The 24,123-nt window shown below is 36.4% G+C and overlaps 1 protein-coding gene across 1 annotated transcript; it reads right to left on the bottom strand.

Annotated features, from left to right (window-relative positions):
• Positions 1 to 23,169: 23,169 nt before the first annotated feature.
• Positions 23,170 to 23,733, bottom strand: LOC128039971 (uncharacterized). The gene is made up of 2 exons (XM_052628920.1): positions 23,604 to 23,733; positions 23,170 to 23,405 (listed from the first exon to the last, which is right to left on the bottom strand). Exons 1-2 carry the CDS (start codon positions 23,731 to 23,733, stop codon positions 23,170 to 23,172), a joined length of 366 nt encoding a protein of 121 aa, XP_052484880.1.
• Positions 23,734 to 24,123: the final 390 nt, after the last annotated feature.

Raw genomic sequence — 24,123 nt, 5'->3', positions numbered from 1 at the left:
ATAATCCTGAGTGGACTTCCCAACACTAGATAGTCCTGACAGACGATCTCTTTCTTTATTAATCTCTTATAACCTCCAAGATGGTCCTTGGTGAACTTCCCACTTTTTTGGCGATCTCTTTTAGAAGTAGAACTTGGGTCACTTCGGAGAGCTAGTAAATAACCATTCCACAATACCGCCAAACTTCATCTAATCCCCTTTCAATCCGTTCATTCCTCCATTACGTCAATTTTTCCTATCTTCATCTAGCCCGCCAAAGCAACTCCATCTGTATTCTGCATTTTTATAACATAAATTTCACGCATAACATTCCATACACTATTATAAAAAGGGTTACGCCACATATCAATACATCTATGCACAATTCAAAGATCATACTTACAATCATTCATGTATTCACATAACCTTATGTATGTATGGCTTTCTCATTCACCATAATCATATACAATCATAGAAATCAGAACAAAAATATAAGTAGACCATATAAGTAGCACAAAAACCAGTAAATACCCAAAGATGGAGTATAGAAACTCACATGTTATCCTTCGTCCTTGCCAATTTTGCTTTTCCAAATACCAGAGTCTCCTTCATCCTGACAGCAGTTCACTGGATTATCTACTTACTGGTCTTAAATCTCAAGACCACTGCCCCAAGCAGAGCTTTCCTCATCTTTCTCTTCTTCAGAGCAACCAAAAGACAATGCTGAAGAGGAGAAAATAAAATAGAATTAAGATGATTTTCTGCCTACAGAATGATCCATCTTATACATATTTATACCCCTTTTTCGCACGATCACCACAGTCCCACATAACCATCCACCACTAATCATCTTGTCTCTCACTAAGGAACCAATCGATTCCAACTTAGATGCACCAGGATTGAATCTCAATTATTTGTCCTTCAACCACTACAGTGTCCAGATTTCTCAATAGCATCCATTGACCACCGCCAAACATGTCAACGTTTGACTGGAAAATACTACATCAAAAATATAAGAAATAAAGCAGCGATGTCTGCAAGTATAAGAGTCAAATTGTAATTTAGTAATATGTTACAATAGAACACAAGAAAATATTTCAAGGATCGTACCCAAAGGAGGATGAATTAAATCTATTAAAAATATCTTTATAATAATAAGTGTAAATAGTAATAATTAAATTATATATTACGATAAATCATAAAACAAATGAATATTAGAAATTAAATAGCTAAAATAAATAAACAAATGACTAAATCGATTAAACCAATCAGGAAGATTAACTCGTTTTAGAGGTTGTAATTAACTTCATATGTGGGTTAGGGTGGATTAGCTATTAACTAACCAATTATTACCTTCCGTGTTGGGAAATGTTCCCATATTGTAGTAAACATGTAATTGTTTTCTATGTATTTGAACGGTTAATAAATAAGTTTCACATTTCACTGTTATTTCTTTTGTATTTTTACCTTTCATATTTTGCATGCATAATGAAATTGTGACAAACAAATAGTAGCTCATTGATTGTTTAAGTTCAAACAAATGATAAGTGGCATTGTAAGAATGTTGACATTGCAAGAAAGATAACTTACTTCAATAGATAATCTAAACGAGTCCATAATCCCGTAAAAGAATCAAAGTGAGCATTTGATTCAAATATTGAAAAGGATTAATATGTCATCTACAATTTCAATTTAGGAGATGGCTAGTCTTGGCTATCGGAGTAGTTGATTCTACAGGTAGAAACATAGATGTATTCATTGGCAGAATGATACATTGGACTAGACCCAAGATGAATTAATTCTAATTCTGTTTGTGAATTAATTCACTTGTGACATTCATAGTGTGATTTACCTAAATCCTGAGTTAGTTACTAACCATGCGTACGGAACTCATGTGCTTTGATATAAGTGGAGGCTTATACTCTAAAGATGATCGAGTCAATAGCTAGTATGTTGGGTACATGACTTGTGTATGGCATGGCTTTACTAGCAACAGTGGAATTCATAGACCAATTAAAGAGTTAACGATGTCTTCTCATTGGCATTGTGTGAATTGATAAATATAGAACGTGGCAACGGGTTGCTTGTTCTCGAACGAGCAATTTATCACAGTCATTTGTTGTTAGTGATCACATTAATCATTAAGAAGACACAATATTGACAATGAGATAAAATAGGATTGTATTGAGTGAACGAATCTAACTCAGAGGACTCAATGATATCATATGAGGGTAACACACATGCCGAGCTTATTGGATAAAGCAGTTGGATGAAATGTTTTCGTAAAGAGTATACAATAAAGAGTTTTCAATCATGGTACTTCTTGTGAACTGACTCCATGATTAAGTAATTGTGAATTATCGAAACCATGCTTCTGGATATAATTGTAATTACTAGAGCCTAATTGTATATGCTCAATTGGTCCCTCTGCTAGCTCAACAAACGTTTGACCGGATTGCGTTTAAATCAGAAAAAAATTCTACGACTTTGGAAATAATTTAATTGAGTCAATTTATTCGATGCGGAGTTAAATTGGGTGGTTGTAAGAATTTTTCAACTAGAGAATTTGATTAAAGAATTTTCTTGAAAATTTAATTTGGAAAATCTAAGTGACTTTTGGGAAAATTAATTTTGATCAAGTAAAATTAAATTAATCAAATTAATTAAAATTAATATGATATTTTTGGAAATTAATTTTCAAGTTAGACAACTGGCCCAATGGGTAATTGAACTTGAAAATTGAACCTAAGATTGTAAATTGGGCATAGTATGTAAAATCGGGCCAACGATCCAATCGGTGGCTAGACCGGACCACTCAGGCCGTCACTGGCCTAGACCGAACCGTCAAAAATTGAACCAGCTCGAATTACTGATGGCAGCACTCCGATGGCCAAAAAATGGTTGATGGTGGTGGGTCTTCGATGGTTAAGCAGTGGAAGAATTACACTCCTACTAGGACTTTACTAGAGAATTTGATTTAAGATGAACTATTCCAAAAATAATATTATTTTAATAAATTTAATATTAAAGTAAATTTAATGTTTAACTTAATAGTATTTTATTAATTTAATGTTTATCTTGTAAATAAATATTCTATTAATTTAATAAGATTTAATATTAAATTTAACCTAATATTTATCTTGATAAATATTATATTAATTTAATTTTAAAGTGATTAAGTTTAATCATAGTTTAACTCTCTAAACTCTCCCTATATAAAGAGAGCCTTGGGTCATTATTTACACACACTTGAATTCAAGAAAAAGTTGTAGAGAAAATTCTTTGAAGATATTATTTCAAAAAATTTCTAGATATATTTTTTTATTTACAATTTGACCCAAAAGTTTAGAAAAATTATGAATTACCCCACTGGTAATTTTTGTGAAAATTTTTCTGATTCAAAGCGAGCCCACACTCGGCACACGTGAGCTTGAGGATAGCGAAGAAGACTACTCAGTCGAAGCGTACATCCTAGATGAATCGAAAAGCTACAATTTTGATTAAGTGTTTATTACTTAAGATATCACAACCAAGTTCTTCTTTTGGATATATTTTTTTAAAACTCTGGTTTTTCCCTAAATTTCTTTTTCGCTGCATTTTCTAAACACGATTTTCCAACATCTCGACCTCTAACTAGTTAATTATTTGGTTGATACTCGCTTATCTCTCGACCTCACTTTCTCAACCAGGATGAACTATGATTTACTCGGCAAACTCATCTTCTAATCTCGTTTAACCTTTGATTACTTCCTAGGGTTGTCAAGCCTAGGGTTTGTAACGCATGATTTATACCAACTAATCCAATTGACAAACCCTTAATCCTCTGTTAAAGAATTCCTCATCCACTCATTAATCTCTGCTAAGGGAATTAGCTACTCATGGTATTCATAATCTCAATCTCAATTGAAATAAACATGTAATAAACACAATTAAATCTAAAGAGAAAAGAGATAACGAAATAATCTCGTTGATGTCGATAGAAGTGCAGAGTAGGAAATCTCTCGATTGGGATAATAAGAATCGTCGCTTGCAAATGAAAGTAAACTGAATAACTTTAATATTATAAAAAAGTCTTGGATCGAAATCGATTACAAGAGGAAGAACAAAGCGTTTCAGAAAAATAATAGGAAACTAAACCTAAATCCTACTCCTAAACTACAAGGGTTTTTGGATGCGTCTTAGATGACTCAGTTACATCAAACCCCTAAGGTTTTATTTATAGAAGTGCTAGTAGCCCAAATTAGGTCTTCAACACGTCCTAGGTCTTTGTATAAATTTAATTGTGTGGATAAAAATAGCCTTGAAATTCTTGGGCTCCACGTCAGTCCTATGTCACACCATACACAAGCTACGGTGTGACACGATAATGATTTGTGGCTTGGAAGTCCTTGTCATGCTTTCATGACTCGGAAAGCTTGTGCATCACTCATCCCAAGTTCCTACATCCATTGGGCCCTAAATTTAGCATCTTGCACACTTAATTACACAAATTAAAACTACCTAAGATCCGTGTCGGCCTAATAGATCACTAACACTCAAAATTGTGTAAAAAAACTTATTTTCTTAATATTTAATACTAAACTACTAAATACAAAAAATGCAATAATTAATAATAAAATGGATAGATAACAAGCTCGTTAAGTGCGGAGATATACCAAAATAACTTAAGTGTTTGCTTGCCCTTAAGCCAACTAAACAAACTAAAAACAAAATAAAAATAGAAAACAAAACAAATTGAAAATAAGAAATAAACATGCAAGAACAGAAAATTTAGTTGAGCTAACTTGATACAGGAAATTGGACAGAAACATATTAACAAAATAATGCAAATAAGCAAATAACTCTAGCATGATACACAATTGACTCACAATTTCTAAAATTGGACAGGTTAGTTCACTGAATTACAAAGCAAACAAATAAAAGAATATTAAGAATAGATATCCATCAAGACAAATATATAAATACACAATCATGTTCAAATGAATATAAGTGGTAAAAATATCAAAGCTTGGCACAATTTTCTCCACATAAAGTACTACCTAGGTCACATAGGACTTTTCGGCTTGTAACATTTTCCGACTTAGGTTGGTTTGAAACTAAAAAGAATAGGCTCGACAAATGGCCAAGCACGAAAGTAGTTTGGCACATTATATTGTCCTCTATACTTCCCCAAGTGTACATTTAGCTCACCACCTTATTTCTCCATTACTAGGGCCTAGTATAGTATTCACGAGTACCATCATTCTGAGCTCGTATTTTTCACAAATGTGAGCATACTTTTTTTTCCAACTCACTTTGCTTTTATTTTTCTATTTTTTTTCTTCGATATTTTCTCAATTGACATTTTTCTTTTCTTTTCTTCTAGAAGCTCAAAAATCTTATACTTACTATACCAAATTATTCCTTAGTTTCACTCTTTTTTTTATTTTTGAAGCCACCATGATGTATCTACCTAATCCCTCAATATTAATGGTCAAACGTCTAAATCCGTGAAAGGACCAAGAAATAAAGGATCAAATAAATTATTTATTAGGTTCATGGTTTCATTTCAAGTTCATCAAGAAAATGGGTTCAAGCTTCAAAATAGTTACTAAGGAAAATATTTACAAGATAACTTTTTGGCTCGAAAAATTGTCTACCAAACAATGCCTTAGTTCGTCCTTAGATAATTCCATACATGGACTAAATCAGCCAATTCTATCAATTTCTAAGCCTATAATTCAAGTAAACATGCATGCTATTTATATATTCATTTATCATGTGGTATACTTAACATTTTAAATCTATTCACGGTGTAATAAATTGAACCAATTAGTCTAAAAATTAGATAATTTAGAATCAATTATTATCAAGCTAAATTTACAGTTTATTCACAAAATCCTATTAACATGTTCCTAACCAATCACTTGGATTTCTACAAGCTCAAGCATAGGGAAAAACAATAATAAAAATTTAAAAACTACTAAAAACTAGAAAAACAAAATAAAATAGCAAAAAATTTAAAATTTTCCTAAGTCACCCCCACACTTTATTCGGCACATTGTCCCTAATGTGCAAAAAAATATAAAGGAAATATGTAACCCAATTGGCGTGATACGTGCAACTCAATTGGTAGGACTACTCCTTCCTGCGATATTGGCTCGAGTTTGTACTCCCATAAAAAATATAGGGTTCCTACAAAGAAAAACTAAACACAAACTATATATATGCCAAAATAAATCCTAACTAAATAAACCAAAACTAATATAAAAGTAAAATACAATGTCCAAATAAAAAATTGTTCAAAACTAGTCAAAATTAGGATTTGACTCTCCATAATCTTCTCCTTGCCCCTCTCTCGTCTCGCTAATGCTTTAGTAACCCGTCTTCCTGAAGTTTGGGTCGGACTGTGATGGCTCAAGTCACGGATCACCACGCCCTTAGCCGATGGGTGTTCTGGTCGAAACACCCACCCATAGTCTAGTGGCATGATCGGGGCCTCCTCCTCCTCCTCATTATCATCATCCTCTCCTCCATTGTCGTCGTCCTTCTCGTCTGACGGTAAGAATTTATCAAACATGTTTGAGAGTGGAGTTGGCGTCGGTCATCCATTTTGTTGCTCAAGGCGAATCAAAATATCACCCATGTCTTGCATCTAATGTGTTTTCCATATAGAAATGGGAATGTCCATTAATCCCGTCTTCTGTGACTTTTATACTTTAGTCTTTCTCTCCTTTGAGGATCCCTTTTATGCTATGTCCTTTGTCTGGCTTCCTGATTTTTCTTTCATTGGAGCTTTACGAACTGGTCGTACATGTTGTCTCCAATCATGCTCCTCATCTATTTCAAACCATTCTCTATGATTAATTCTTCCATCTATTCCATGTTGTTTATGAAAGCCATGAGGACCTAATCCTTCTATGGGGGATTAGTGAGTGGGAGCATGATCTCTTAATTGTTTTGAAGGGTTACTCATCGAATTAACTGTTTAGGAAAGGAAGAACATGAAACTAACCCTAGCCCAAAACTGGTATTGCCCATTCGTGAACACCTTTACCCCAAGCCAGTCTGGATTGTGAGGTCAAAAGATAAGTAGTCCTTGTTGACTCATTATGTTAGTGGAAGATCGAAAGACCCTGCTAGGGTAGCGACTAGTTGGTTGACGAGGGAATCGAGACGACAGTTGATTGGGATTGCTGAAGCGAGCTAATCACCCATCTTCAGATTTTATTCACTTTATTCTTTATATCTCTTGAAATTCAATTCTTTTATGTTATTTTATTTTATTTAAAAAACCCTAAAACTATCTCTTATTTTACTTTCGTGCTATAATTGATTTAAAAGCATTAATTAGATCTTGAAGTGTTTAGATTAAGATTTCTTTAGTAATCGCCTCCCTTGGGTACGATCCTCGGAGTACTCACCTACTTCTTTGTAAAATCTATATTTCAACTCAACCCGTATACTTGCAGATACCGTCTCATAATTCTTTATTTTATTGCAATGTTTACACTCTGGACTTTGGTATGTCCAAAGGCGGTCACCGCTCCCTCTTAATGTATGAGTGCATTCAGCTTTTCTAATGTCTTTTGATCTGTTGTAATACGGTGTAGCAGATTAAACAAGTTTTTTCACTTGAAGAGCTTAAATACAAGTATTTTCATTATGCTTTAGTTAAGCCTTCATAGTTTAGTTTAAATTCAATAAATAGTATATTTTGAGTCATTTATAGGAGACCATCTGAGGGCGTATAAAATCAATAATGATTGTTATGTTACAACACGGGATGTTCAATGTCACATGATAATGACCAGAATACAAAAATCTCGAGATAGCCTTCGGTGTTGTGACATAACCATGGGATGTCACGACACAGGCACTAGGGTGTCGTGACATCGATCCTATACGAGAAATACTTACGAGCCAAGGGCGTTTTTGTCTGCACAATCAAAAGTTAAACACAATAGTGTTAGTTGATCTAGGGTTGAGGACAAAGACAACTCTAACTCTATAAATAAGCTCTTAAACAATTTTTAAAGACAACTTTTGATATTCTAAGTTTCTTTTTTGTAAATATAGTCTTTAGTTTTGCCTTTCTTTTAGGCTTTAGGTTTATCTTAGTTCTTTTCTATTTTGGGTTACTTGGAGAAGCTGATTTGTAGATTTGAACCAAATCTTGTGGATTCCACGCTTACATTAATCAATACAATTCAGGATTCTCTAAACCTTACTCTTTATTTATTCTTTATGCCTATATTATTTGTCAAGTTTATTGTGTTTATAAGATCCATGAGAAACTAATCCTCTTATAGGAGATTAGCGAGTGGATGTGTGACTAATTGATTACTATGTAGGGTTTTCTTAATGGATCAACTGTTTGGGAGAGGAAGAACTTAGACCCTAGGCTTGACGATCATAGGAAGTCATTTAGGTAGGAATTAACCCAAAATTGGTATGGCCTATCCATGAACACCTTAACCCCAAACCGGTCTGGACTGTAAGGTCGAGAGATAAGTAGTTCTGACTAACTCATTAGTTTAGTGGAAGATCGAGTGATCCTACTAGCTTAATGACTAGCTGATTGAATAGAAACCCAAAATAGGAATTAGTTATGACCACCAAAGCAAGCTAATCACCCATAGCTAGATTTGACGGAGTTTATAATTTTTTTTTTGAAGTTCTTTCCATTTATGTTATTTTGTTCTTTTATTTATAAAACCCCAAAAACTTTTATTTATATTTTATGATAATATGATTTATTTAAATTACTAATTAGATCTATTTGTGTTTGGTTTAGAATTAATTTAGTACTTGCCTCCATTGGGTACAGTCCTCAGAGTACTTACCTACTTCGTTGTAACATATTACAACCTGACTTGTATACTTGCAGACACCGCTTATTTTATATATTTTGTGCAGTATTCTCACTCTAGATGTTAGTACGTTCGGAGGTGATCAAGTTGTTGGCATCATTGCTAGGGAGGCAACGTCACTAGATTAATTTTTGTCTTTACATTTAATAAGATAATTAAGAAACATTTAAATTATACATATGAGTTTTATTTTATTTTTACAAACATCTTTTATTTCTTTTCTGATTTCAGTGTATGACTCATAGTAAGGGAACGCCTATAAAGCTAGTGATTGATCTAGAAAAAATAATTCGTAGGAATTGTTGACAACAACAATAACAGATGCATAACCCACCACCTGCTATAGGAAATCTACCACCACGAGACAACCTATTGTTTGATGAAATTAACAATAATAACCCAGAAGAATTACCACCATCACCACAGCTACCCATAAATATACCTATGGCATGTAACAAAAAAACCTTGAGGGATTACGCGTTACCAATTCTAGAGATGGTTCAAAGGAGTATAACAAGGCTAGCCATCACGGCTAATAATTTTGAGATCAAACCAGTAATGAACCAGGTGATCCAGAATATTTTGCAGTTTAGAAGCACAATGACGGAGGATGTTATTCATCTTTGTGATACTTTTAAATATAATGTGGTCATTCATGATGCTATTCATCTTCGTTTGTTCCCCTTCTCCATAATTGATAACGCTTTCTCTTAGTTAGACTCCCAGGCACCAAGATCTATTACGACATGGAATGAACTCGTAGGAAAATTTCTAGAAAAGTTTTTTCCTATCAGCAAGACGGTCCAACTGAGAAGAGAGATTGCAATGTTCAAATAATTAGAAGCAGAAGGTTTTCATGAAGCCTGAAAGCATTTTAAAACGCTGATCCAGATATGTCCACACCATGGATTACTCGAGTGGCTACGACTGTAAATGTTCTACAACGGGTTGAATGCACACGCGCGTTCAGGACTAGATGGAGTCGCATGAGGAGCCCTAATGAATAAAACATACGACGATGTGTATAAATTGATAGAAAATATGGCGATGAACTCCTGCAATGGTCAACTAAGCACTATACATACAACCAGAAACCATCTACGGTAAAAGTTATCTAGAAGGATGATAGATACGAATAGATTGTAGAAAAAGTTAACCGTATAGAGTACTCAACCAATGCATCATCAATGTATGAGGGATATAAACCATTCTTCTATTACATCAATAATCCCATCGAGAATATGAACTACATCGGGAATAGGGGTGGAAACCCTTATTCAAATACATATAATCCCAGATGGAGAGACTACATGAACCTGGGATGGGGAGGAAACCAAGGAGGAGGTAGTAGTTCTAACCAACCTAAAAATGCTAACTACCAACCTTCTTATTTATAGACGCTTTAAGAAATGGTCAACTCAAATGACCATACTATATGAGGTCAACACCTGGATCGGATCAAGAGGGAGATGCAGTCAATGAGAACTGAAGTAAAAGAAGTAATGTTTGAGTGCACTAATACAACAAAAACATTGACTAAGTTTAAAGATCAGATGAGCCATTTGTTGAGTATGATGAGAGATATAAAACGACAAATTGGCATCAGAATCCCAGTAATACAGAAAATAATCCTTGGAGAGAGGGGAAGGAGCAAGTGAAAGTAATCACGCTCCATTCTGGCAAAGTACTAAGTAGCCTGGAAAAACCAACTCAAGAGAAAAATAAGAAAGATTTCGAAGATCTTCAAGAAAACCCTCAAGGATCTAATACTGAACTGAAACCTAAAAAAGTAGTCAAGCCAACAGTTGAGTCAAAAGATAAGCTAATAGAAGAATCTGCATTGTCAATGGTACCATTCCCTTCAAGGTTGGAAGAGAAACAAAGACGAGATGCGGTAGAATTTGTAAGTTTTCTAAACTTATTTAATTCCCTAAATCTTAAAATACCTCTAATTGACTTAATTGAGAAAGTCCCTAAGTACACCAAATACTTAAAAAAATTTTATGCCTAAGCGTAAGAAAGTAAAAACAATAGAGCAAGTTAACATAAGTGCCTCATGTAGTGCAATTATTTCAAAACATATCCCTCCAAAACTAAAAGACCCGAGGAGTTTTACGATACCTATAAAGATAGGGGACATCCATTGTAGTAAGGCTCTATGTGATTTAGGAGCCAACATTAATTTGATGCCCCTACCTATTTATGAAAACCTTAGGTTAGGGAATCTCAAAGATACATAGATCACACTATAATTAGATGATAGGTGTCGAAACCATTTCTATTTTTTTTTTTAAAAAACCAAAAATTAGTTGTCGATTAAAAGTGGAAAAATTTGGGAGTCGCCACCAATCTTTTATTAAGGTGTGATTGGGTCACCTAAAAATAACTTTGGTCTACGAATTTTAGAAAAATGGGTTCGGGAGTCAGTTACGTACGAGGAAGGATTAGCACCCTCGTAACGCCCAAAAATTGGTACCTAGTTAATTAATTAATGTCATAATGTCGAAAATTTGAAAAATATAATCCTTAGACAAAACTTAAAAACGTTATGTATTAAGACCCTTATCATTTCAGAGAAAGAAAATGCCACACCCAATGCGTTAGGGCACGACATTCTAATTTCCTCAAAAATGAATTAGGCCAGAATACTCGTATAATAAAATTTTAAAAGAATATCCATTTATTCAAGATTTAAGAAATCGCGGCCCAATACGTTAGGGCACAATTCCTCCAAAATCCCAAACTCGGAATCTTTCCTTTATTATTTTTTAGAAGAAATCTTCATTTCGAGAAATCAATGCGTCACATCCAATACGTCAGGACACAACGTGTTGAATTCCCAATAATGAGTTCTTATTTTTGATTAAAGAGAAATGCTCGATTGTTATACGTTAGGGCTCAATTTCCTTGAAAATCCTAAATACAAGCATTATCTCAATTTTGAAAAGTTTGAAATCGAGTAAAAAAATAATGTGATGCTACATTAAATATACAATGCAATAATAAATATTACTATAGCATAGAAATAGATGAAATTAATGTACATAAAACATGTAAAGTATCAAACTAACCAAATACAAAAAGAAAACATGGATCAATATACAAATAAAGGAAATAAACAAAAATATATATAATGAAATAAGTACAAAATATATACATGAAAATTAAAAGACATTCACATAATTTACATATGAAATTTTAGATTAAAATTAATAGAAGCAAAATATATAATGCATTAGGAAAATAAAATAAAAATAAAAATTATAAAGTAGGTGTTAAAATACATATATTTGAGTATAAGAAAATATATATATACATGTATATATAAATATAAATATAAAGATATTTTTTAAAAATTTAAATACTTATACGTACACATGAATATACTAACATAAATAAGTACACATATACAAATATATATATATATATAAAATAATAATTATATTATATTAAATAAAAATGCGTATACAAGAAAAATATGTTCATAAAAATAAAATACATATATATACATTAAAAAATTACATACGAGAATTAAAAGGGATAATAATATTAATAATAATTACATTATTAATTAATTAATTAATGAAAAAATGAAGAAAATAGAATAAAAAACCTAGATTGAATTGTAAAAACAAAAAAAACTGGGGCAAATTCGTGAATAATTGAAGATTGGAGGACCCTATTGAACACGCTAATAATTTAGAGGGGTTGGAAGGGCAATTTCCCCTTCTCCTCTAAACGGCGTCATTCCATCGGGACGAAATTGCAATTGAAAAGAAATAAGGGGTAAATTTAAAAATGAAGAAAACTTAATTAAAAATATATTAAAAGGTGGAGGGGCCAAAAACGCAATTTGCCCCTCCGCTCAAAAAGCGCGGACCCTAGGTTGGGTCGGGTCGGACTCGGGTCGCCCTATGCCCCAAAACGACGCCGTTTTGAAGGGCTATTTAAGCCATTAACTTCTGAAAAAAATCATTTTAAGCCCCATTCAAAAAAAACAAAAAAACACTTTGAAGAGCTCCCCTCCTCCGAGTAGTCCGGCCTCCAGTCTGACCATCGGCCGATCACCAGCCATTGCGCTGGTCGCCAATCTCTGGCACAGCCCCGCCTTATGCGGTGGCCGAAAGAGGGAAAAATCCCCCTTTTTGGCCTTCTCGACCACTCTAAGCCCGATTCCAAGTTCGAATCTTCCAAAAAATCCATAAAAAGCCTCAAAAATGTCAAGAAACCTTTCAGTTTCTGGCCACCGATCCTCGAGGGTGGCTCCCTCGACCGTTTCAGAAGCAAACAGGTCGTTTCTTTCCCTTTATTATTTATTTTATTTATTTTACGAATGAAGAAAGAAAAAAAGTAGATTAAAATAAAACAAATAAAAAAGGCTATAAAAAGAAACCTTTAAACTAATCTTTGCTTTGTATTGAGTTCTCTGTTTTTGATTGAAAGTAGTTCTTTTTTTATTGATTTCCAATTTGGATCCTGATTACAGTGTGTTCAATGGCTTCTTATAGCCACAATAATAAAAGAAATAAAGGAACAAATCTCCTTCCAATTTGATTTGCCAATCTTTGATTCCCTTTCCATTTTTGTGTTTGCAGATGAAGATTCGGCTGCGGCGGGCTAGGTGGTTGCGGCGCAAATGGTTAGAAACCCTAGGGTTTCTGTCATCCTTTTTTGGGCCACTGTATTTGGGCCTTCATTTAATTTTATTTTGGGCCGTATGTAATTGGGCCACTGATTAGGCCTCATAGACTCGTTTGTAATCCAAAATTTAGTCCCGGGAAAGATCGCGCATTTACAGCTGCCCCTCTTTGCTCGTTATCGTGTAACAAGGACAGAGCAAAGATTTTAAAAATGCTCAATTTTGCTCGGTCGTATTGGACTTTACTACTCCTCTTTTTCAAGTAGCCTCATTCCTTCCTACTGCATCTTCGGAGGTATCAGAACTAATGCTCCAATATACTTCACTGCAACTTCATAGCTTCAACATGATCTGTTGTCACTTAAAGATGAATTTGATGTGATCTGCTCTGCTGCAACTTCAGAGAGATAAGACTTCCTTACTTAGTCTGCTCCACTGCAACTTCAGGGAGATAAGACTAGATGCGATCTGCTCTCTGCAACTTCAGAGAGATAAGATCCAAGGTTTTAATCCACTCCACTGTAACTTCAGAGAGATAAGACCATCGGCTTTAACCTGCTCCACTGCAACATCAGGGAGATACGATTTGCCATCTTTAGTCTGCCTCACTGCAACTTCAGGAGGATAAGGCTTGCTTACTTAGTCTGCTCCACTGCAACTTCAGGGAGATAAGACTACATGCGATCTGCTCTCTGCAACTTCAGATAGATAAGATCCAAGGTTTTAACCCGCTCCACTACAACTTCAAGGAGATAGGATTATCGGCTTTAATCTACTCCACTGCAACTTCAGGGAGATAAGATTTGCCATCGTCAGTCTGCCTCACTGCATCTTCAGGAAGATAAGACTTGCTTATTTAGTCTACCCCACTGCAACTTCAAGGAGATAAGACTAGATGCGATCTGCTCTCTGCAACTTCAGAGAGATAAGATCCAAGGTTTTAATCTGATCCACTGCAACTTCAGGGAGATAGGATTATCGGCTTTAATCTGCTCCACTACAACTTCAGGGAGATAAGATTTGCCATCTTCAGTCTGCCTCACTGCAACTTCAGGAGGATAAGACTTGCTTACTTAGTCTGCTCCACTGCAACTTCAAGGAGATAAGACTAGATGCGATCTGCTCTCTGCAACTTCAGAGAGATAAGATCTGTGATTTTAATCCGCTCCACTGCAACTTCAGGGAGATAGGATTACTGGCTACCGATCTGTTCTCTAGGGAACATGACCTGTAAAAATCTATTCTATGAACTTAATTATGTCTAGTGATTAGGATGTTATGATCAAAATGAATTCAATGCTCCTAACTAGACATGTATGAATGACATTTGAATGAATGCAGAATGTCATTTTCTAAGAATTATCACTCAAGTTACCATTTAAAGTTTATTAAGGTTTTTATTGCTGACGCCCTCTGCTTGGCTGTTATCTCCAAATAAACACTTAATCAAATTGCCCTCATTGTGAACTTCAAAACTCAATCCATTAGGACGCAGAATTTGACCATCCTTCTTCACTGTGACCCAATGGTAGGAAAATTTGACTCTTCTCAGTCCTTGTAGATCATGAAACTCTTTTGCACCAATCCCAAGGTGTCATACCAAATGCACAAATGAAGAGTTTTCCCTCTAGAGGGAATTTCTTCCTACTCCTTGGTAATTGAAGCTTTGTCACCAATCAAGACTTCTTGTCATCTCATTCAGTATTTAGACAAAAAAATTCTGAAAGAACAGTCTTAATTTAGTATTTTTCCTTCTTAGACTTTTAAACCTGGTGTGTTCTAAACAAACAGTCCTGCTTTTGGTTACTAAACTATTTAGAAATTCCAAGAGTAATATGCAAAACTTCTTTTGTGAAAGTTTTTTAGTCCATTAATCATTATTCTAATGCAACATGCTTGCTCAAATATTAAAATATTGATTAATTCAAGGCATAACTCGAATAATAGAAAATGAATTTATTGATAGCAAGTGTCTTGAAAAGAAAAAGTATTCAGGAATATCGGAGAATGAAGTATTTACAAGAAAAAAACAAACTCAGTACAAGTTATATGAAGACTAGGTGCCTTGGATATCGCCGCTTGAACTTCTCCGCGCAAACCAAGAACCATCCTGAATTTAACATGTATTCAGAGGATTTACAGCACTTTGTCGATGCCCCCAAAACGTCGTCTATCCTTTCCTTGTTGATTTAAGTGTAGCAGGATCACCATATACCCCAATCTGACAGTGTTTGAGCCGTCCTTTTCGGGTTTTCAACTCAAACCCCCTTTGGTCTCAAGGCGCCCTTTTCGGGTTTTCACCTTTACCTCTCCATTTTTTTTAGGAAATCAGAGCGCCCTTCGTGGGTTTTCACTTTGACTCCTTCCTTGCTTTAAGTGAAATATTTCTTAACCGAATCTGAATTTACAGGATTCGAAAGATTTTTGCCATCCATTTCACTCAAAATCAAAGCGCCTCCAGAAAAAGCCTTTTTCACAACATAAGGTCCTTCCCAGTTCGGCATCCAGTTCCCTCTGAAATCTTTTTGTAAAGGGAGGATCTTTTTCAAAACCAAATCCCCTTCATGAAATTCTCTGGGACGAACTTTCTTATTATAAGCTTGCATCATTCGCTTCTGATACATTTGACCAAGACAAATAGCTTTTAGTCTTTTCTCTTCAATCAGGTTCAACTGATCATACCGAGATTGGATCCATTCGGCCTCATCCAACTTTAGCTCAGCCAATACCCGGAGAGAAGGAATTTCAACTTCAATGGGTAAAATTGCCTCCATTCCATAAACCAAAGAAAAAGGTGTTGCCCCAGTAGAAGTCCTGATAGATGTTCGGTAAGCAAAAAGAGCAAATGGTAACTTCTCATGCCAATCTTTGTAACTTTCAGCCATTTTCGCCATAATTTTCTTGATATTTTTGTTGGCCGCCTCCACTGCACCATTCATTTTTGGGCGATACGGTGATGAATTATGGTGTCTAATGTTGAACTGACTGCAGACTTTCGCTATTGTGCTATTATTCAGATTCCACGCATTGTCAGATATGATTCTTTCAGGCATTCCATATCGACATATAATCTCTTTCTTCAAAAACTTACTGACTGCTGACTTCGTGACATTAGCATATGAGGCTGCTTCTACCCACTTAGTGAAATAGTTAATAACCAAAAAAATGAAACGATGTCCATTAGAAGCCTTCGGTGATATTGGTCCAATGACGTCCATACCCCACATGGAGAAAGGCCATCGAGAAGTCATAACATGAAGAGGAGAAGGAGGCGCGTGCATTTTATCCCCGTAAATTTGGCATTTATGGCATTTCTTGGCATGATTGATGCAATCTCTTTCCATGGTGGACCAGTAATATCCAAATCTCATGATCTGTCTAGCCATTGTGAATCCATTGGCGTGCGTTCCACAAACACCCTCATGGACTTCTTCTAGAATTTTCTTAGCCTCTACAGCGTCCACGCATCTCAACAGTACTTGATCCTTTCCCCTTTTGTATAGGATCTCTCCATCTAGGACATAATCAATAGCTAATCTCCTCAATGTCCTCTTACCATTCTCCGTTGTCTGATCAGGATATTCGCGATTTTTCACATATAGTAATATATCTTGTTACCAGGGACGATTATCATTCTCTATTTCTTCCATATTGTAACAGGGGGCTGGGATCTCATAAATACTAATTTGAATGGGCTTCATGTCCTCTAACTGATTCAGTTTAATCATGGAAGCTAAAGTAGCAAGAGCGTCAGCCATCTAATTTTCTTCCTGTGGGAGATAACAAAAGGTAATGTTGTCAAACTCTTCGATCAATTCCAGAACCAATCTCCGATAACGGATCAACTTAGGATCTTTTGTCTCCCATTCCCCTCTTAGTTGGTATATTACCAATGCTGAGTCTCCGTACACTTCTAATGCCTTGATTTTCTGCCCTATGGCTGCATGTATACCCATGATGCAAGCTTCATACTCAGCCATGTTATTAGTGCAATCAAAGTCCAATTTACTGGTGAAAGGATGATAATCTCCATTCGGAGACACCAGGACTGCCCCAATCCCATTGCCTAATGCATTCGATGCTCCGTCAATGTTTAATCTCCAAGAATGATTTTCTTGGGGATCCTCTTTAGCATTTGCCACATACATCAAATCTTCATTCGGAAAATCAAAGTCTAGAGGCTCATAATCTTTTAGAGCTCTGCTAGCCAAGAAATCTGCTATCGCACTCCCTTTGATGGCCTTTTGGCTTACATATACTATATCAAACTCGGAAAGCAAGATTTGTCATCTAGCCATTCTTCCCGTCAACGCCATTGATTCCATCATATACTTTAAAGGGTCTAATTTTGACATTAGCCAAGTCGTGTGATAGAGTAAGTATTTCCTCAACCTATTGGTTGTCCAAATCAAGGCGCAACATAGTTTTTTGATAGGTTAGTGAATTTCTTACTGAGATAGTATATCACCTTTTCCTTCTTTCCAGTCGCGTCATGTTGACCCAGCACGCATCCCACGGAGTTATCAAACACCGTCAAATACAAAATCAAGGGTCTATTTGGGCTAGGTGGTGACAACACTGGAGTATTGGATAAGTATTGCTTTATCTTTTCAAAGGCTTTCTGGCATTCTTCATTCCAGATATCAGGATTATGTTTCTTCAAAAGGCGAAATATGGGATCACATTTCTCAGTCAACTGTGAAATGAACCGAGCAATGTAATTCAGCCTTCCTAAGAAACCTCGAACTTCTTTCTGAGTACGTGGTGGTGGTAAATCTCGTATTGCCTTGACTTTTTCTGGGTCAATCTCGATTCCTCTTTCACTGACAATGAAGCCCAACAACTTTCCTGACCTAGTTCCAAAAGTGCATTTTGTTGGGTTGAGTTTGAGCTGAAACCTTCTTAGTCTTAAGAACAATTTTCTCAAGACCTGCACATGCTTATCCTCTGTTATGGATTTGGCAATCATATCATCAATATAAACCTCAATCTCTTTATGCATCATGTCGTGGAACAAGGCTACCACGGCACTCTGATATGTTGCTCCGGCATTATTTAATCTGAATGGCATTACTTTGTAGCAAAATGTTCCCCACAAAGTAATATATGTAGTCTTTCACATATCTTCAGGGTGTATCTTTATCTGATTGTATCCTGAGAAACCATCCATGAAGGAAAACAATTAATATCCTGCCGTATTGTCAACCAAAGTATCGATATGCGGCAGTGGGAAATTATCTTTTGGGCTTGCTTTGTTCAGATATCTGTAATCCACGCACATTCATACTTTTCCATCTTTTTTAGGAATTGGAACAATGTTGGCTACCCATTCAGAACATTTGACCTCTTGTGAAGCCCCGCATCAAACTGTTTCTTGACTTCCTCCTTTATTTTAAGCATAATATCGGGCCTCATTCTTCTCAGTTTCCGTTGAACTGGCTTACAATCCTCCCTTATAGGTAGGCGATGTACCACAATGTCAGTGCTCAATCCAGGCATATCCTGGTATGACCATGCGAAGACGTCTTTGAACTCTCGGAGTAATTCAATGAGGTTTCGTCTTGTCTTTGCAGAAATCTCAGTTCCAATTTTCACCTATTTTCCTTCTTCCAGACTCACAACTTCTACTGATTCTTTGTGAGGTAGGATTTGTTTTTCCTCTTGTTCTACCATCCTGAACAAGTCCAGAGATAAACCACAATCTTCATCACCTTTAAAATCGTGCGATCCCTCTAAACACATGTTTCGTTCAAAAGGACACTCTGAGTTCGTAGCGGCATCATTCACGTCGTTGATATACAGGGACCTAATATGGTTACAAAAGAATGTATGAATCTATGTACAATTACTTGTGCAATGATTATAAATGAAAGAATATATTTACTTGTATGGAAATAATGAAAGAACATTTGCTCGAAACGATTGCAAAGATGTTTTATTAAAATAATGATATTCAAACATAAGCCTGTTTCACAAAAGAGTTCTTGTTATTTCTAGGCTAAAACAACAAGTTTGTTCTAAATATTACTCTGAGACAGTTCTAAAGACTTTGGGTATTTCTTCCGCAGTCCAATTGTCTAGAACACTCCCAGGCTCATAAGGACGAATATCTAACCAGCTGCTCTCTTCATTCGCATGCTCATGAATGGCATTGATGTGCATATTTCCCAATGTCTCTTCAATTCTTTCCTCAACCAGTATCTTTCTCTCAGCATGAATAACTCCTCCAGATACAAAGGTTTTGGATACATGTGGAATTATTATTGGCTCCCATTTGGTTTCCTCCCCACTTAGACGCGCCCTTCTTCTTTCCTGTCATTTTTCTAGCTCATTCTTTCTCTGTCCTCTGTCTGGCTTGTATCCTAAGCCAAAGTGACCTTGCTTCCCTTTCAGTACTGGCACCTCAATCCTCCCTTGAAGATATCTTCCCAGCCCTTTTCCAGGTAAAGCTCATTTTCCTACCAACAACTACAAACTCATCTCTGTAGTTTTGGATAATTTAGGCACAAAAATTTTGCTTCCTTCAGGAACAAATACCAAGTTTACAAAATCCAAAGATCGAAATGAGCATTCTACTAACTCATCATTAGTCTCCACGTACAGCATCTTATTGGATACAGCTGCTATTATATCCTCTTCAGCGTTGATTGTCACTAGCCGACCTTCTGACACTAACTTCAGTTTCTGATGTAATGATGACGACACTGCCCCTGCCAAATGTATCCATGGTCTTCCTAATAAACAATTGTAGGAAGGTTTGATATCACAATAATATCTACCTCACAAACTGTTGGGCCAATTAGTAGGGGTATCTCAATTCTTCCCATGACCTTTCTTTCTGTACTGTCAAACGCCCTCACCATATTTTGGCATGTTTTCATGTACGAACTGTCTATGGGAAGCCTGTTGAGTGTGAATAATGGCAACACGTTTAAAGCTGATCCATTGTCAATCAACACTCCTCGCAAAATATGCCCCTTGCATCGTGCAGTGATATGCAAAGCCTTAGTAAATCCCACGCCTCAGGAGGTATTTCATCATCATTGAAGAATATGAAATTATCAGCACTGATATTATTGACCAACCAATCTAACTTGCTGACAGAAATATCATCGGCCACATAGGTCTCATTTAACATCCTCATCAACACACTTCGGTGTACTTTTGAGTTCAAGAGCAAGGTTAGTACGGATATGCGAGCTAGTTGTTTATGCAACTGTTCGACAACATTGTACTCGATGTGCTTCAAGATTTTAAGGAATTTCACGGCTTCTTCCTCCTTCACTGGCTCATTGATAGACAACACAGGCTTAGCTATTTCCTGGTCCTTTGTACGGATATGTTCTGGACCGGCACTCACATCCTGGTCCTTTGTAGTCTCCATTCCAAGGACAGTTGTATTGCACTCATAGTTCCACGGAACCTTCCTACTATTTTGGTAAGAAAAGGTTACAGGTTTCTTTATTATGATTCTTGGCATTACTGGCGCTCTCACTTCATCATTCATTGGCCGCCGCGAGATGATGACTACAGGCTGAGTTACTCTTAGAACCTTTACGGATTCGGATGTGCAAATATTCCCCTCCTCCTTAGCTTCTTCATAAAACTCCATTTCCTTATTATCCATCAGGCCTTGAACCAAGGCTCTGAATTCTGTGCATTCTTGAATCTCATGTCCCTCCTCATGATGGAACTCACAATAGTTTTCCTTCTCTTCAAAGCTTCTTTCTGAATCCACTACCAGCAACCCTCTTTCTACCATCTTCTTCCAGATCCATCTTAAAGGAATCTTAACTTATGCGATATCCTATTTAATTTTCCTACCCATGTTACCTCCTATCATGTTCACTCCATTTTCATTATGATTAGGTAACGGATTCTCTGTACTGGGCGAATCATCCACTTTAACAACACTTATGCTTATGAGTCTTTCTACCAGCTTCTTGAACGTCGTACAATGTTCTATAGAATACCCCACGATTCTTCCGTGATAATCACATTGTACGTTTGCATCATACCACTTGGGGTACGGAGGCTGCAGAGGTTTCAAGTGGTAAGGGGAAACCACATGTGCATTGAATAGATTCTGATATAATTCCCTATACGACATTGGAATCAGCGTAAATTGAGGCTTCTCCGTATTTTACCTTGTGTCGGATCCTCGTTTTGATGATCCTTGTTGGTTAATAGACACTTTTCCCGGTTGATTCACCGTAATCGTCTTTGAATATGAACTTGTATTGTTGACCTCATTTTCCTTCTTCTTCGAGGCTGACCTTCTACTACTTTCTCCCGCATCTATCTTCCCGCTTCTGATAGCATTTTCTATCATTTCGCCATTCATAACTATGTCAGAAAAGCTTTTAGTAGCACTTTCTAACATATGTGTAATAAATGGGGCCTTCAAGGTGTTAACGAAAAGCATCGTCATCTCTCTTTCTAGAAGAGATGGCTGAACTTGTACGGCAACCTCCCTCTATCTCTGTGCTTATTGCCTAAAACTTTCACCACATTTCTTTTCCATATTCTGCAGAGTGATCCTATCAAGTACCATGTCAGTCACATGGCTGTACTGCTTTATGAACGCCTGTGCCAGATCTCTCCATGAATTAATCTGGGTACGGTTCAATCGATTGTACCACTTGGATGCTGCCCCTATGAGGCTATCCTAGAAGCAATGTATCAAGAGTTAGTAATTATTGACATAACCGGTCATTCGTCTGTAGAACATGGTAATATGAGCTTCGGGGCTACTAGTTCCATTGTACTTCTCAAACTCTGGCATTTTGAACTTGTAATGGAGTACTAAATCCGGGACCAGGCTCAATTCTTTAGCATCCATCCCATAGTAGCTCTTCGCACATTTCATCGCTCTAAATTTCTCTTCCAGCCATTCGTACTTCTCCTCTAACTATTTTGGCAACTCATCATTCATTTTCTCATTTCTAGCCGTCTCATCGCAATCAGGGATAGTAGGATGAACAAGGTTGGCTCCGGGGTTAGAGCCTAATCCTGTCTGAAGATTCATTAGCATTGCAGCGTCGCCCTGAAATTGCTGAGGATTAATGGTAACAGAGGTCCTACGCGGGTATATCTCAACTTGATGGGGGGTAAAGTCTGGAGGATAGACAGGTCTCTCATTGTCTCCTTCTTCAACATTAAGCACAGAGCCTTTTCCTTTACCAGTTCCCTTGTTGAACCATTGAGTTAACTGAGCCATCATACTCCCTTGAGATTCCATCATTTTGTCTATCATTTTTTGCTGCTCATTCATTTGCTTTTGAAGCTGCTCCTGCATTTCCTTTTGGGACTGTTCTAGCCTTTCCATCCTTTGATCCATATCATTAGTTTTTGATCGAGTACCGTAGCGGTGTTTAGTAGGCTGGTTGGTTTCCAGATTAACTGAGGAGTAATTTAAATTAATTAGAATCTTTTAATATTTTCAAATGCATATGAAGTAATGCAATGCATGAATGCAAAAAGACGCCAATTTTGATTCAATTCCATTTAAGAAAACTTTACTAGAAAACAAATTTCTTTACATAAAGTGAATTACAAATAAAGCTTTGCCCTATTGCTCAGCATTCTAATCTTCCTAAGTAACACAGCTAACTCTTGCCCCCGATCTGATTCTAATTCATACTTCACACTCAGCATGTCTGCTTGTACTGCCAAAGCTTGTACATGATCAGCTACTTCTCAGATCTGGACCACAGCTTCCTCCATAATATGATCTCTGCTCCTAACTTGGTTCTGAAAGTAGTGTAGCTGTTCCTTATTACGATTTTCATTTACTTCCAAGTGCTTGATCCGGTTTCCACAATTTTGCAACGTCGTTTCTAGCTCTTCGATTCTTTGCTTCATTTCTTCAATCTTGCTCAAGCTTGCTTTCAACTCTATTGCGGAATTTCGATTTCGATACTGACGAAGAGATCCTTCCAACAGGATCACCCTATCCTTTAACTCGCCCTTTTCCTTTTGGCTTTCTGACAAACTCTTTTCTAAAGCCTCGTTTCGCCTCTGCATTTCTTGGAATTTCTGTTCCCATCTATCGGCTTTGTCCTTTTCTTCTCAAATTTTTGCTCGCCACTGTTCTAACCTTTTTCCCTATCCGGCAGTTCTCATTGACAGACGCAACTTTTTATAATCCGTCTTCAGACTACCCAACTCCTCCTCAGCCTTATTTTTCTCTTTCCTTAATGTCTCAGTTTCAAGCTTCTGAACGTCTACGTCCAATCTCAAGTTCGTCTTTTCTTCCTCCATTTACTCTATCTTCTTTTCTAAATCCGCATTTCTTCTCTCAAAATCTCGTCTTATGATTTCCAACTCAGAAGGAATAACTCACAAATGCTCCTCTATTGGCTGGCGACCTTCTTGATTTACCTTGGGTATATTATCGTTGATTCTCCTACCCTACCATTCATTATACTCAGGAGTTGTCATCGGACCCACAGCTAACCCCTTCATTCGGCAGGTCTGTTTCCATGCGCTAAACATCTCCTGAATCTTCTTTCTATAACCATCATCTTTGTATGAAAATTCACAATCAGCTATCCCTTGGGTCGCAGGTATAAATTGTCTTGACCTATACTGTCTCAGCACCAACAACGGGGAATATCCACTAGCTCCCCAAATCCCAAGTAGTGGAACCCA

This window comes from Gossypium raimondii, chromosome 3, assembly GCF_025698545.1.
Source record: "Gossypium raimondii isolate GPD5lz chromosome 3, ASM2569854v1, whole genome shotgun sequence".
Classification (NCBI taxonomy): domain Eukaryota; kingdom Viridiplantae; phylum Streptophyta; class Magnoliopsida; order Malvales; family Malvaceae; genus Gossypium; species Gossypium raimondii.
This window is presented reverse-complemented; position numbering and strand designations above follow the sequence as displayed.